This window comes from Quercus lobata, chromosome 5 (assembly GCF_001633185.2).
Source record: "Quercus lobata isolate SW786 chromosome 5, ValleyOak3.0 Primary Assembly, whole genome shotgun sequence".
Lineage (NCBI taxonomy): Eukaryota > Viridiplantae > Streptophyta > Magnoliopsida > Fagales > Fagaceae > Quercus > Quercus lobata.
Genome location: NC_044908.1, coordinates 9,587,928 through 9,601,902, shown reverse-complemented (window position 1 = coordinate 9,601,902; position 13,975 = coordinate 9,587,928). Strand labels below are relative to the sequence as shown.

Here is a 13,975-nt window from a genome sequence, read left to right as displayed (position 1 = left end):
TTGCAGCCTCTTATTATTGAGGCTTAATATTTTTTACTCCTAAAATTGTTGAAGCCTCAGATTTATGAAGTGAGGTTACTTATTCGTGCCTTCCATGATTGTAGATCACTAAAATTGATTGAAAATTTTTATTTGTGAAAGCCATCTATATCCACATTGTTATTTATGGGCATAGGCATGTTCGTAGGATGTATATCAATTAATTGATATACTCTAAATATATTATGTTCACTACTATTGAGAGTGGACTAGTGGCCTTAGATCATGGGTTTGAGTCCTTTCCCCACCAGCGAAGCGGTGCTGCCCCTTATACTTCATAAAAATGAGGTCTTGCTTGGAGACGGTTAAGGGGTGCCACAATCCCCTCCAAACCATTTTTCTTTTCACCAAAAAAAAAAAAAATGTTATGTTTTTTTGTCAATTGACAAATGACATTTTTTTAGTTGTCTGTAACTCACTGCTTGGAATTCTACAGCTTACATCTATGTTTTTTTGGCTCTCAATAATTTCTTTACTCTTATTCTCTTCTTCCATTTGCTTCCTTTGTATAATTTTGCATCTAAATCTGTTCATAATTGAGTTTGAGATAGGATACTTCTTTTGTGTATACATTTTCTTCAAGTAGCATTCAGCATTGACACCATCGTGAAACCTCTTCCGCCAACAATGACCTAAACTGTTTCCTGCAACTTGAACTTCTTCATTTTCACTCAATTCTTTGGTGAGTTTTGATTTCTTTGTGCCTTTTGTGGTTACCCCCCCCCCCCCCCCCTTCTCCTAGCACGGCTTTTCTCTCTTTTATTTCTCTTTTTCTAATAATTTGTTTCTTTCACAAAACCTAGAGTTGTGAAATTTTTCCATCACAATGATTTATATCTTGGTTTCGAACATTTCAAACAAAATAGCTATCTTGGTCTCACAATTGCACCCAAGTTCTTTGAAAGTCAAAAGATTATGTCATGCAATTGTTCCTTTGCTCCATTTCACTTCCATTAATGAATTGATGATTGTTACAGACTAGGAAATTTTTTTATGTGTAATGTAGTTTATGTGATTTGTTGCATTGCAAATCCAAAAGGTATAGCAAATGCCTAGAAATCGTTGATAGGACAGGAAGAGAAAGCTTGTTGTGTTCGTTGAAAGAGAGAAAAAGGAGAAGAAAGAGGCAGGGATTCTGAAAGGCAGTTGAAGTTTTTTTTTTTTTTTTTGATAGATGAACAAAAGGCAGTTGAAGACATTATTAATGATTTTAGATGTAACCATTTTTAAAAATGAATAATAATAAATGAAGATTGAAAATGTAATCTAAAATTTAGTGGGAACCCCATCTTCAAAATTCATGACTTTGCAAATGGATTTGTGTCGTGAGGTATATGAGGGTTTTAATACGTTCACTAATGACTTCTAAATTCTCTAAGCACTAATGAGATTTCTCAATACATTACCAAGTGTTGTGAATTATCTACAGCTGTTTGTGTTCCTTGGCTGAAACCAAAATGATCATGTTATACAACATAACAAAAATTCACTACTACACGCTTGAAAAGACTAGATGGTTTTGCCCTAGATCCTTTTAAATTGGAACTAATTATGCAATTTTCATCATTCCATTAACAAACAAGAGAAGATATTCTAAACTTCGTTTATCTTCTTATTATTACCATTCTAACCCATTTGAGCAAAGTTTTTCTATTGGAAATTTATATAACGTGACTCAAAAGACACATCTTGTTGCACAACAAAAAATGTATACAATAGTTACTCGGCTAGAGCCATTAGATGGTCAAGTCAATTGCTCTTATTTGCTTTACCAGAATTTACACACAAAGAAACAAATCTCTTATGTAATGTCCTAAAATGTTAATGAATTCACACAGACATGTGCCCAAGGCTTAAATAAGTCCAAAAAAGGTATAAAGATCACATTTTTTTCTGGTTTGGTTTTTAGATACATTAATGTCAGAATGGTTGGCTATTAGTAGTGTCCAAAAATGTCTATAAGATTAGAAAGCAAGAGCAGCCAGGGCCCCAATATCTGCAATGACTCTCTTATGCACAACATACATAACCGCTAGTGTTCACCAACTTCCATGCACTTGTGGTCTTCAATCAGCACAAAAATTTGCCAAGGGACTTTCTTTCTCAAAAAGAGGTCCTCCACTCTAAATATTGTTGAAATAAGTCTGCAAAAATCAAGCTGTATAGCCTCAGTTAATGCTTTTTGCACAGCCAGGCATCTAGCTACATGCCATTTGGTTGCATATGGAAGAACTGCAACAGCTTGCCATCACATGATTTGGCTTCATAGCCAAACCACCCCATCCACACCATCTCTGCTAATGTCCCTCAGTTGTCAACAACATCCACAACCCTCCACAACTAGATACACTTGCCTTGTACTTTCCTACAGTTACTCTGATCTGCCTGATGTGCAATAGACTTATGCATACCTGCAAAACAAAGCATTATCACTTCTTAAGCACACTCTTTTGCACCCTCAAACATCAATCTATACAAATTTGGATCCTCCATCCATTGAGCCAACCACTGCTTCAAAGAGCAAGGAGAAATTAACTCAATTCCAAGGCTCAAATCTAATCCAAACAAGATAGCCTGAGCGCTTAAGGGATAAAAGATCCAAGTTGTACATTTTTAGACCTCTAAAAACACAACCAGATTAACCTAGTTAATTAGCCAAGTGATTACTTAGTTAAATTATCAGATTTAGTTCAACACAAATATATCATATCATTGTAAAGTGCGGAAAATAAAGAACACAATAATATGATAACCCAGGAAAACCAAATCGGTAAAAAACCTAAGGAAGATTTAACCTAATTATCCTTAAGATAAACTAAATCTACTATGAAAGAATTGAAGTTTACACAATAGCGACTTAGACCACTAACATTCTATTGTTATCTCGAGTAGGAAACTTACTACCACGACCACGTGACAACTTCGAGTCTACGGATTACTTTTTTCTAGGATTCCTAGCAAGTACAAGCACATCCGCTTGTGTATCTTTAAGCTCTTAATACAGCAACTGAATTGATCATCAGGTTCTTGACATAATCTTGATTCTTGATAACCCTAAGTATATGTGAAGGCAAACACCTCTAGATCTCACAAAAGATTCACACGCATAGCATAAGGAGCCACCAGAAAACGTGGCTAAGGTTTTCCCTTTTGGGCAAAATTTAGGTACGGTTCCTTAGGTACAGTACATTAGGTTCCCTTTTTAAAATCTTGACATCTGTCCAGTTTAACAAACCAAGCAAACGGCGTTAAAACTTTTTTTTTTCCCTTCTTCCTTCTTTTTCCTGCACTGCACTTGCAAGAGAACCCACGGCTTCATATTTCAGATCTCTCAGATGGTAGGATCTATGGCTTCCGCTGAAGAATAAAGAGATGAGCTGTGCTTTCTACTCCAAATAAATCCAAATAGAGTAAAAAGCCAAAATTCACTGTGGGAAATCCAAATAAATCCAATAGTCACGGGCTCACTGCAACTAAAACCATATAAAATAATAAAAATAACCATGAAGATAGTGGAGGTACTCCTTTTGAGAGAAGAAAAAGGAAAACAAGGAAGTCCATCAGCTATAAACTTGTTCTCATCTTAGCCGATCAAAAGCTATGCTTTCTGCTTTCCCACGGTGCTCACCAAAAAGCAAACAAAAAATCTCCAGCAAAAAAACAAAAAAGAAAGGAGAAAATAAAGAAGCCGCCGATTTTTTATCGCCGGAGAAACTATGGAAACCCTTACTTTAACTATTCTAACACTAGATCTAGCCGGAAACCAGCGGTCTGGCAGGAGAAGAAGAGGTATGTCACCACGGTGGAGCCATCGGTCTTGAAAAGGTTGAGCTCTGCGGACGATCTGAGAGTGGTGAAGATCGGTCCGGCGATGGAGAAGGTGATGATTTTGAGAAGAGGCGAATCGTTGGACTCAAAGCTTTCTGCTTTTTTCCCCTTTCTTCCTTATTTTTTTGCTGGGGTTTTTTGGTTTGCGTTTGATGATGATATCTATTTATTCTTCAGCAAAAGGCACTGATCCTACAATGCCAAGATCTGAAGCCATGGGTTCTCTTGCAGTTGCAGTATAGGAAAAAGAAGGAAGAAGGGAAAAAAAAATTTAAGTTTTAACGCCGTTTGTGTGGATTGTTAAACTGGACAGATGTCAAAATTTTAAATAGGGGATCTAATGTACTGTACCTAAGTTTTACCCTTCCCTTTTATACTTAAGATAAAACATAAAACCCTACACGTCAAACGGGCTTAGGTTGAGTTGGAAATTCTACAGAAAAAACAATTTTTAAGACTTTCGATCGATCAAGTCTAATTCTCAATTGATTGAATCAGTGTGTAAATCTTGCAGCAACTCGATTCCAACTTTACATAAAAAACATATACTTTGAACAAGTCTAAAACGTTTTGATCATAGTTTACCAACATTACAAAATGAAGTTTCAATACATTAGTTTCTAATTCCTTAGAACCTAACAAACTCCCCCTTTGACAATCCGTGACAAAATACAAACTAAACAAAGTGCTCAAAGTTACATAAAGACAGTCCATTACAAAAATATTGTCCAACACAACAAATTCTCGTCAAGTCTCTTTGACGGGGTATAATCTAATTAAGGTACAATTTGGAGATAGGTTTTTTGGTTTGTTTTAGCTTTGCCTGGCTAGTAATGATCTGAAATGGATATGGACAACCTTAAGCAAATAATTTGATTCAGAGTGAGTTTTAGAAAGGTGGAAAAACTTTCAAGTACATTAAGAGGCAAAAGCACAAAAATCTTATGGTAAAAACTTACATAATTAAGACTTTTAAACTGTGAATTTTACATAATTCATGTTGTAGCAACTGTGTTCTTTTAAACTTGATCAAGGTCTCATCAATGCTTCTACACAAGCAATACGTAGGTGATAGGACAATGATGTGAATGAGATTTCCTTACATTCCAGAACAAAAGCTGCACATAGCTAAGGCCATTTAGTACTACTTACTATTCCATATTCTATTATCATAAATCACTGATTCATCATGGCATATAACAATTGAGCAATATATAGTCATTCAAAACATGTTGTGGTGACAGATAAATCAAAATTAAATGCTTTTAGCATAAAAGATTGTCTCCGGTGAGAGCTTTTTATTTAGTTGTTTATCACACAACTGTTTACATATGAGTACAAGCTTAGCTTCCTAATTATGCTAGCTTAAGAATCTTACCAAAACCGCTACTGATGTAGATATGGATTCTTTTCAGTTGACCACAAATCAGTTATGAAGAATGTAGATGATATAGATCCTTTTCATTTGAACCACAAATCACATTAACATCCTACGTTAAAAAAATATGAATTTCAGAGCAGAACAGAAAAAATATATATATATATATATGTATATAAATCAGTTGAACTCATTTAACCAGAAAGAGCATTTTCTTTGATTGACAGTTAGTAAAAAGTTGCACCGACACAGACACAAGTACAAATACGACACGGGTATGGATACAGGAATACGACAATTTTTGAAAAATTGAGATACACAGTGTGAGTACAGTAATTAAATAATTAATTAAATTTTATATTTAGACATATTTTTTAATATTTTTAAAAATAAAATACGTTTATGTCTAGAATTTAATTTATTCTACCTTTATTTGTAATTTATAAATAAATTACAAAATATAAATAAAATTCTTAATTTAGTTTATTTTACCTTTATTTGTAATTTTGTATTATAATAATAAAATAATTATCTTTGTTAGGTTATATTTTAATTTTAAGTTGATTTAAATTGACCAAAAGCTACGCTTAAAGGTTAAGCTTAAGCCCAAATCCAAAACAAAACTTTTCCCTCTTTTCATTTCATCCTGTATTCCCTCTTCCGTACTGCCAATTGTCACATCAACTTCTCATCAAAACCAAACAATCTTTATTTTATTTAAATTTTCTTCTCTCTCTCTCTCCAAACTCTCACCGCAAATTCATTCACTCTTTATTTTTACTTTTTCCTTTTGTTTGTTTCCTTCTTCCTTCAGCAGCACCGAAACTCCCACCAGTTGTTATCACCTTCGATTTGTTCTTCTCAGTTCGATTTGTTATATTCCTACCGTAAGCATAGATTCCTCTCAGAAGGTTTTCATGCAATCCCATTGAATCAAAACTTTCATAAACCTCATCATATGAGGTGAAGAACTGTTGTCCATCAGTTGAGAGTCTGCAACAACCAATTTGTCAAAAAATAATTAATATTTGCACAAATCACAAAGCATGCATGATATGATCCAACAAATTTAAGAGTAAAAAAAGCTGTATATGTAAATAGGAAGAACAGCAACCATGATAAAGAATATAGAAAATAAACTTACAACTCATTCATTTTAGCATCAAACTGACGAGCATCAAATTGTGAACCTTCTGGAGCTGCACCTGCCATAGCTGTCCACAGAAACAAATATTTAGTTAATAAGAAACTTCAGTGAGAGAGAGCGAGCACATAGGACTAAAACAGAATAGCATATTTAAGCTCCAGAATCAATTCAGAGATCCCATGATTTGTCAAATATAAATACATACACACAAGAAAAAGTAGATAATCATTATCAAACCATTATGCGTTCAGTGGAAATAAATAAAATCGGGCTAATTCAAGGAGCAAAGTGGTGTACAAGTAAAGATGGACAACCACACGACATGTCAAAATGTGATAAAAAGTTGCTAAACAATGTAACAGAAGAGCCAAACTTGCAGACCAAACAAAGTGGCATACAAGTATTAGATTTCTGTCTTAATGTCTGGGGAAGATATTCTAAGGAGTAGACGAAAATCTGTCACGATGGAAATAAATCCTTGAGCAACAGAAACCGCTTCACCCACTCCCCCAAAGTTTTGCTAAATGCAATATGCATTGCCATTGTTTCTCTTAGAATTAGCAGAATCCAGCACAAAACGGAATAGTACTCTTACCACTCAGTACTTAATCATAAATATGCCACTGCAGTAACCTTGGAATATAGGAGAAAAAATATAACAAAAACTACGGCATGGATCAAAGTAGCGTACGAGTAAAGATGGAAAACCAAACCTCACGTCGAAAAGTTTTATCAAAAAGAAAAAAGGTTGCTAAACAATGTAACAGAAGAGCCAAAGTTGCAAACCAAACAAAGTGGTATACAAGTATTAGATTTCTGTCTTAATGTCTGTGGAAGATATTCTGAGGAGTAGATGGAAATCTGTCGTGATAGAAATAAATCATTGAGCAACAAAAATCACTTCACCCACTCCCCCAAAGTTTGACTAAACATAATATGCATTGCCATTGTTTCTCTTAGAATTAGCAGAAACTAGGAAAAACTGAATAGTATTCTTACCACTCAGTACTTAATAATAAATATGCCACCAGAGTAACCTTGGAACATATAAAAAAATATAACACAAACTACTGCATGGATAAAAAAACATTTTCCCTTGAGAATCATAACACTCACGATAAGTTCACCCTATTGTACATGACTTGAATACATAAAACAATACTTATTTTCCAATACAGTAAATGAATCTCTGAGCACTCAGAAAGAGATGACACTAAAACTGCTCCCTTTTCCCACATAGACCACTAAAGCCAACAGTTCCCCAGAAAAAATTCCCTCACCCTCTAGATGATTACTGAGAAAAAAACACACGAACACAAAACTAGGCATTTTCACTCCTACTTCATCAAATGTGTAGCTTCCCAAAAATCCCTCAAAAAACATATCAAACTAAATAGTCCCACAAGCCTCAATCACTAAATTCCATCAATTTCCCACGCATCAATCACATTCTCTATCCCACTACTCTTCTCAATCACCAAGTACAAGCACCCATTTAACATTATCACAAAAATCAAATATCTAATACAGAACTACAACCATTGTCACAAACAAAACACAAACCAAACACAGCACCCAGTAAACACAATCACAAAAATCAAACAGCTAACAAAGAACTACAACAATAATCACAAGCCAAACAGACGAATCCCAGATCCCAAAAGAAACACATAGCACATACAAAAAGCAATCACTACACACTTACATCCAATATCAAATCTTTCAACCAAAAAACACCAAAAATTTCTACCAAATTCACCGCTTTTCCAACCCACTCATCCACATACACAGTCCTGTACATAAAGCTTCACATACACACAAATACATACATACTTTCAACCAGTACAAACAAACAAAAAAATAACAACTTCATATAAATTCGCCATTTTTACAACAGACCCAACACCCCATATTACCAAATACACAGTCCTATACATATATCTTTATACACCTTCAATCCCACACAGAGATATATAAATATATATATATATATACACACACTATCAACCTGAACAAACAGGAAGAAAAAATCACAACTTTTTACAATTTCAGCATTTCCCATCAAGCCCAACATCCATATACACAGTCCTATACATATAGCTATATATAGCTTCACACACACACACACACACACACACACACACACACATACACACAGAGACACATACTCTCAAGTTTCAACCAGAACAAATAAGAAACATGCGTATTTAAAACAGACCCATCAACCCAAATATCCAAATACACATCCCTATACATACATAACATCACACAGAAACATATACACACACAGAAACAGTGAGAGAGAGAGAGAGACCTGAAAGTGTTGAAAAGTAGAGTAAAAGATTATTGAAAGAGGTTTGAAGAGAGAGCTAGGGTTTTTCCAAACTCCTCGGATCTGCGCCGTGGAGTTTGAATGGAAAGTTAAAGAGGAGGCGAAAGGAGAAAACAGCGAGCCTTTTATATATATTCCTATGTCTCTCTCTCTGTTTGTGTTTGTGTTTGTGTTTGTGTGTGTTTCTGTTTGTGTTGTTAGGTTAGGTTAGGTTAGGTTTTTTCTTTTCTTTTTTCTTTTTTGGTTTCCGGATTTACACCTGGGGGTTTTGATTTATTACTTGAAGTCTGTTTGTTTGCTGAGAAAATTATGTGGAAAAGGTTGGTTTTTTTTGTTTGTTAGTTTAATAATAGAAACTGTAAGGGTTATGAGTACTTGGTTTGTTACAAGTTTTGGTAATAGAATTTGTGGTTGGGAAAAAAGATTGTATAAACATTTTTTTGGGTTAAATCTTGTTTGGATTAGGGTTTGTTATAAAGGTATTTTTCTTTTAAAATATTGTCTTTTAATTTAAGTTATTCATTTAGTAAAACACTTAAAATTGAAAATCTAACACAACGCACAATGACATGTACTAGGGTTTATTAGGGTGATGCTTTTTTTTTTTTTTTCAAAAATATTCCTTGAAGTAACATATAGATGAAAGATGATTTAATTACACCTGAAATGGATCGCAAGTTGCTTTTCAAAAAAAAAAAAAAAAAAAAAAAAAGAAGAAGATCACAAGTCTGTTACATATTACTATACTAGTCGCTAATCCGTGCGATGCACGGGAAAACTATTTTATATAAAGATGAAACATTAAATTACTTAATGAAAAATAGAAATCAAAGTTAAGTTTAAAATAAAATGAAGAATTAAATCTTAAGAATTAATCAATATTTCCAATAAATTGAAAAAAAAAAAAAAAAAACTTTAAAAAGTGTTTTTTGGTAAGCCTGGCAATAGAACAGGTTGATAACGAAAACAACAATAAATGAAATTTTCCGATAGTTAGAAGCACCAACAACAAACAGGCAAAAAAATTTCAAAATTTCAATTTCATACTCTAATTGAAAAGAATTATAAGAATTGTCGTAGTAGCATAATTATTTTGACTCTAATCATCTCTCTACAATAAATTTTTCCACAATACAATTAAGGACCAAAATGGGTTATGTATGAACTCCATATCCTGTTCCAAACCCAAAGACTCATCTAAACTACAATTCAATCAAATATAGAATACAAAACAGACACAAGTACCCTCTAATATAATTATTTACATAAAAAGAATTGGGTCGAAAAAAAAATCAGCACAATCTATTAAACAATAAAATTTCAATATAATCTTTGGAAAATATCTCTCCCATTGTCATCTTCATTGTTGTACATGATATGACATGGCTTCAAACTGTTGGCAGGAGGAGTCAGATGTTCCAAAAGAAACTCATTTGTTGACTATGGTAAAACTCATTTGATTGTGAACTATAGTAATTCTCATTTTGCATGCAGCAAGTACTATCAACAAACCACAAATTTACTCTATCTTAGCAAATAGAAAAAGAGGCTAAAGCAAGGAAAAAAGAAGAATGATTCATGTAAAGCTTTACGTAGGCATTTGAATTGATGTAAGTGCTATATAATGTCTCAGTTGTAACCTTAATAGAGGACAACTCATTCAGCCCAGGAAAAACTTTTTCAAAATAAAAAGAGAGCAAAGAACGAAGCATTGAAAATATCAGTTTGAATACCAAGCTACTGTATTATTTGGAAAAAGAAAATAAGAAAAAAGACTATTCAATGCATTGAATTAAATACCTTAGAAACAAAGTTCTACCAAGCACCGATCTAAATTTGAATACTTGAAAGTTGAAAGTAACGTTGACAAATTGCGCTTTGACCATAAGGCTTTCATTATAAAAAAAAATTGAAAAGAACAACAATCCATCCTTCCATTATTTCTATATCAACTGAAAATCTGGCAATTGAAATCAAATCTACTGATTAAGTACATTGGCTATTTAGCAGAACCATAAAGTGGCTACAAACTAATGCAAGAGTAAGCAAGGCATTTTCTCAAACACATGGTGTGCACAAAATATTTCAATGCCTTAGTTATAAATGTTTGTTATTATAAAAATTAAAAATTAAAAACAAAAAACAATAGTATGATTGTGAAGAAAAGAATTACCAATATCAAATCACCAAAAAGATACAATTGTTTAGTATTTTAATAACTCATATCTGTGTCCATTACTCATAGCTTTCTTTTCCCTGCAACCCATACCAACAATTTGCATTAAATAATCACAACAGAAAATCTTCTATCATTAGTAAGATTTTCTCATAATTTCTATCTTAAATAGCTCTACCTTTTCACTTTGCTATTGCTGGAATTTGCAGACAGCTTCTAAACTATATAGCTTTGGTCTTTCGCTGTGCATAACAGAAAGCAGAAAATAATCCATGGGTTACTGAAGGAGGAAATTGGAAAAGAAGCTGGGGTCTGCAACCAAACAAAGAATCAAATAAAACCCCTCAAAAATCAAGATGCTACTATTAAAGAAGATTTGGTCAAACTAAAATACAAAATAAATAGAGACTAAACATGAAACCAAAGCTTGAGATAACCTAGAAACTTTAATTAAATCCCCAAAAAAATAAAATAATAATAATAATAATAAGGGTCTCATGTTAATACAAATAGAGCATAAACTGAGAATTCTTATGGTGGAGGACATCAAATACCGAAACTACACAATTAAAAATTTGCTAAAAACCCCTTTTTAAGGGCGTTGAACCAAAGGCCAACCATTCAACCATAACAACCCAAAAAACCAAAAGTAGATCAAACCGACAGAATTCCTCAATTTCACTCCCCCTTACGAATAACAGAACAGATAAGAGAGAAAACAAAACTTGAAAATTAAAGTGACATGATTAAGTTTAAAAGAACTAAAATTCACCTGCGATGAAAAAGGGATAAGTATAACAATGTAGAGTATGACAGAATTTTTAAAAGAAAAAATTCTTTAAATTTTAGTTCATACCCCTTTTAAATTTCAAAAGTGGTGTTTCCCTAACTGCCCAACACTATCATTACATCCCACGGGGAATTCCATTAAGTTAAAGACATATTTTTGCAATCCTTCCAAGAAAATCAAAGTGCTACCTATCAGCAGAACAATTAACAGCAATAAGAATCCAAGTTTCAACCAACATAAATTTTAGGAAACTTGCATCAAATACCAATAACTGTATTATTCTAACAAAAAGTCACATATCCAAGTCCAAGAATTTATTATAGCCGTCAGTAGCAACCCAAAGATAAGAAAAGAGACACCTATTAAATTGGGCTATAAAAAAAACATTTGATGATTGCTACAAAAATCATGAGCTAAAGCTGAAAGTTCAATCCAAAAGTCCTAAACTTTAGGAAACTTGCATCAAATACCAATAAGTGTATTATTCTAACAAAAAGTCACATATCCAAGTCCAAAAATTTATTATAGCCGTCAGTAGCAACCCAAAGATAAGAAAAGAGACACCTATTAAATTGGGCTATAAAAAAAACATTTGATGATTGCTACAAAAATCATGAGCTAAAGCTGAAAGTTCAATCCAAAAATCCTCCATAAAACAGGAATAGAGTATGGAAAAAACAAATAGATGAAGTTTGACTTATCTCTAATTCCAACAATACGGTAACAATGCCATACAAACATATTTTGCTGCAACTTTAAATGAGAATGAATTTCATTGTTACAACATGGTAAGAAAAAAAAAGATTTCAATTTCATTGAGACATTCTGTCAAACACTTAGGGTGATGGGGAGGATTTTAACAAAACAGACATAAAATTTTTACCAAACCTTTAATTTTCATTGATTCTAATTTCTCTGGGTCATTTTGTCAAACACTTAGGGTTGGCTTATTTTCACAAAGGATACCAATTCTTACATCATTCTCTCAACCATTATACCAGCAAAAACATGAGAAAGAGAGAATTACAGAGAGAAAAAGCAAGAAAGCTGGTGAATTTGTCAAACAAAATTGGATTTTGAATAACACATGGAAGACTTTGTATGTTTTGAATAAAAGGAAGATCGATTTGTTCCAGAAGACGATTTGCGATGTCGTTGGGTTCTTTGTATTATGCCCATTTAGAGAGGAAAAGGGGTATGAACTAAAATTCCTAAATTGACAACAAACCATAATTGAAGAGAATATTAGAAAAAGAAATTAGTACCTTTGCTGTGATGAAATTAGAGTATTCCACTTCATCTCTGCAAAGAAATTGAATGATTTAAATCCAAAGAGATGAATTAAAAAAAAATATATATATATATATATATATATAAAAGAAAACATTTAATCAGTCACATCAGAATCCTATTTTCTAAGCCCTAATTTCTGAATTTAAATCTAGAACCAAAGCCAACTGAAATTGTAAAATTTGAAAACGTATAACAAATCTAATTTACCTTTTAGATTTTTTTTTTTTTTTAAAAAAAAAAAAATCAGAGAAAGAATGGGAACCCATCGGTGGAGGAATTTTTTTATCAGAGAAAGAGTAGGAACCCATCAGCAGCGGTGTTTATGGGCGGAGGAGAATTACTTTTTGAGAGGAAGTAGGCCACAACCCGAAAATCAAAGAGAATGGTGAAGGACCCTCAAAATCAAATTGCTATCTCTGTCTCGGCGTTTCGCGGTTCTATGTTTTTCTTTCTGGATGCGGCGGTTCTGTTTTTTTTGTAGAATAGAATCTGTCTGGGGTAGCAGAGCCACAGGTAGAAGAGGAGTGGGGGGAACGACAGAGAGAGATACGTTTGCGTTTGAGGGAGAGACAGAGACTGAGAAATAGGTTTTATGGGGTTTGTTTTGGGAGAAATAGTTATTGGGTCAGAAAAGAGTTTTAACAAACAAAAATATGTTTTAAGAAAAGGGTCAGGAAAACAGATTTTTTTTTTAATAATTTTATTTTTTTTAAATAATGCTGATGTGGAAAAATGTGGAAGCTCCAAAAGCTTCGGTTTTATATATATATATATATATATATATATATATAGATTAGTCTATATTCTTAAAGGGGTTAATTCTCATTAATAGGATCAACTAGTCACTAACCTGTGCGATGCACGAGAAAATTAATAACCAAGTTCTAAAATAGTGTTATTTATTTAATGTTAAATAGTACATGAGTATTTATAGAAGTTCAAATCTCTTTAAACACTATACCAATATGAGAAATTTTATTGCTTTGTTCTAC

At 33.0% G+C, this 13,975-nt stretch overlaps 1 protein-coding gene, 1 long non-coding RNA gene and 1 other non-coding gene across 3 annotated transcripts; all 3 read right to left on the bottom strand.

Moving 5' to 3' along the window:
- Positions 1-5,930: 5,930 nt before the first annotated feature.
- Positions 5,931-8,890, bottom strand: LOC115991575 (eukaryotic initiation factor 4A-15-like). Its single transcript, XM_031115383.1, has 3 exons — positions 8,707-8,890; positions 6,390-6,459; positions 5,931-6,238 (listed from the first exon to the last, which is right to left on the bottom strand). The coding sequence occupies exons 2-3, from the start codon at positions 6,455-6,457 to the stop codon at positions 6,010-6,012; spliced, it is 297 nt and encodes a 98-aa protein (XP_030971243.1). The 5' UTR covers positions 6,458-6,459; positions 8,707-8,890; the 3' UTR covers positions 5,931-6,009.
- LOC115993424 lies at positions 6,744-6,842 on the bottom strand. Its single transcript, XR_004092964.1, has one exon. It is a non-coding gene; the product is annotated as a small nucleolar RNA snoR98 (small nucleolar RNA).
- Positions 8,891-10,908: 2,018 nt separating the features above from the next.
- On the bottom strand, positions 10,909-13,571 carry LOC115991577. The gene is made up of 4 exons (XR_004092229.1): positions 13,325-13,571; positions 12,956-12,992; positions 11,079-11,212; positions 10,909-10,980 (listed from the first exon to the last, which is right to left on the bottom strand). It is a non-coding gene; the product is annotated as an uncharacterized LOC115991577 (long non-coding RNA).
- Between the last annotated feature and the right edge of the window lie 404 nt (positions 13,572-13,975).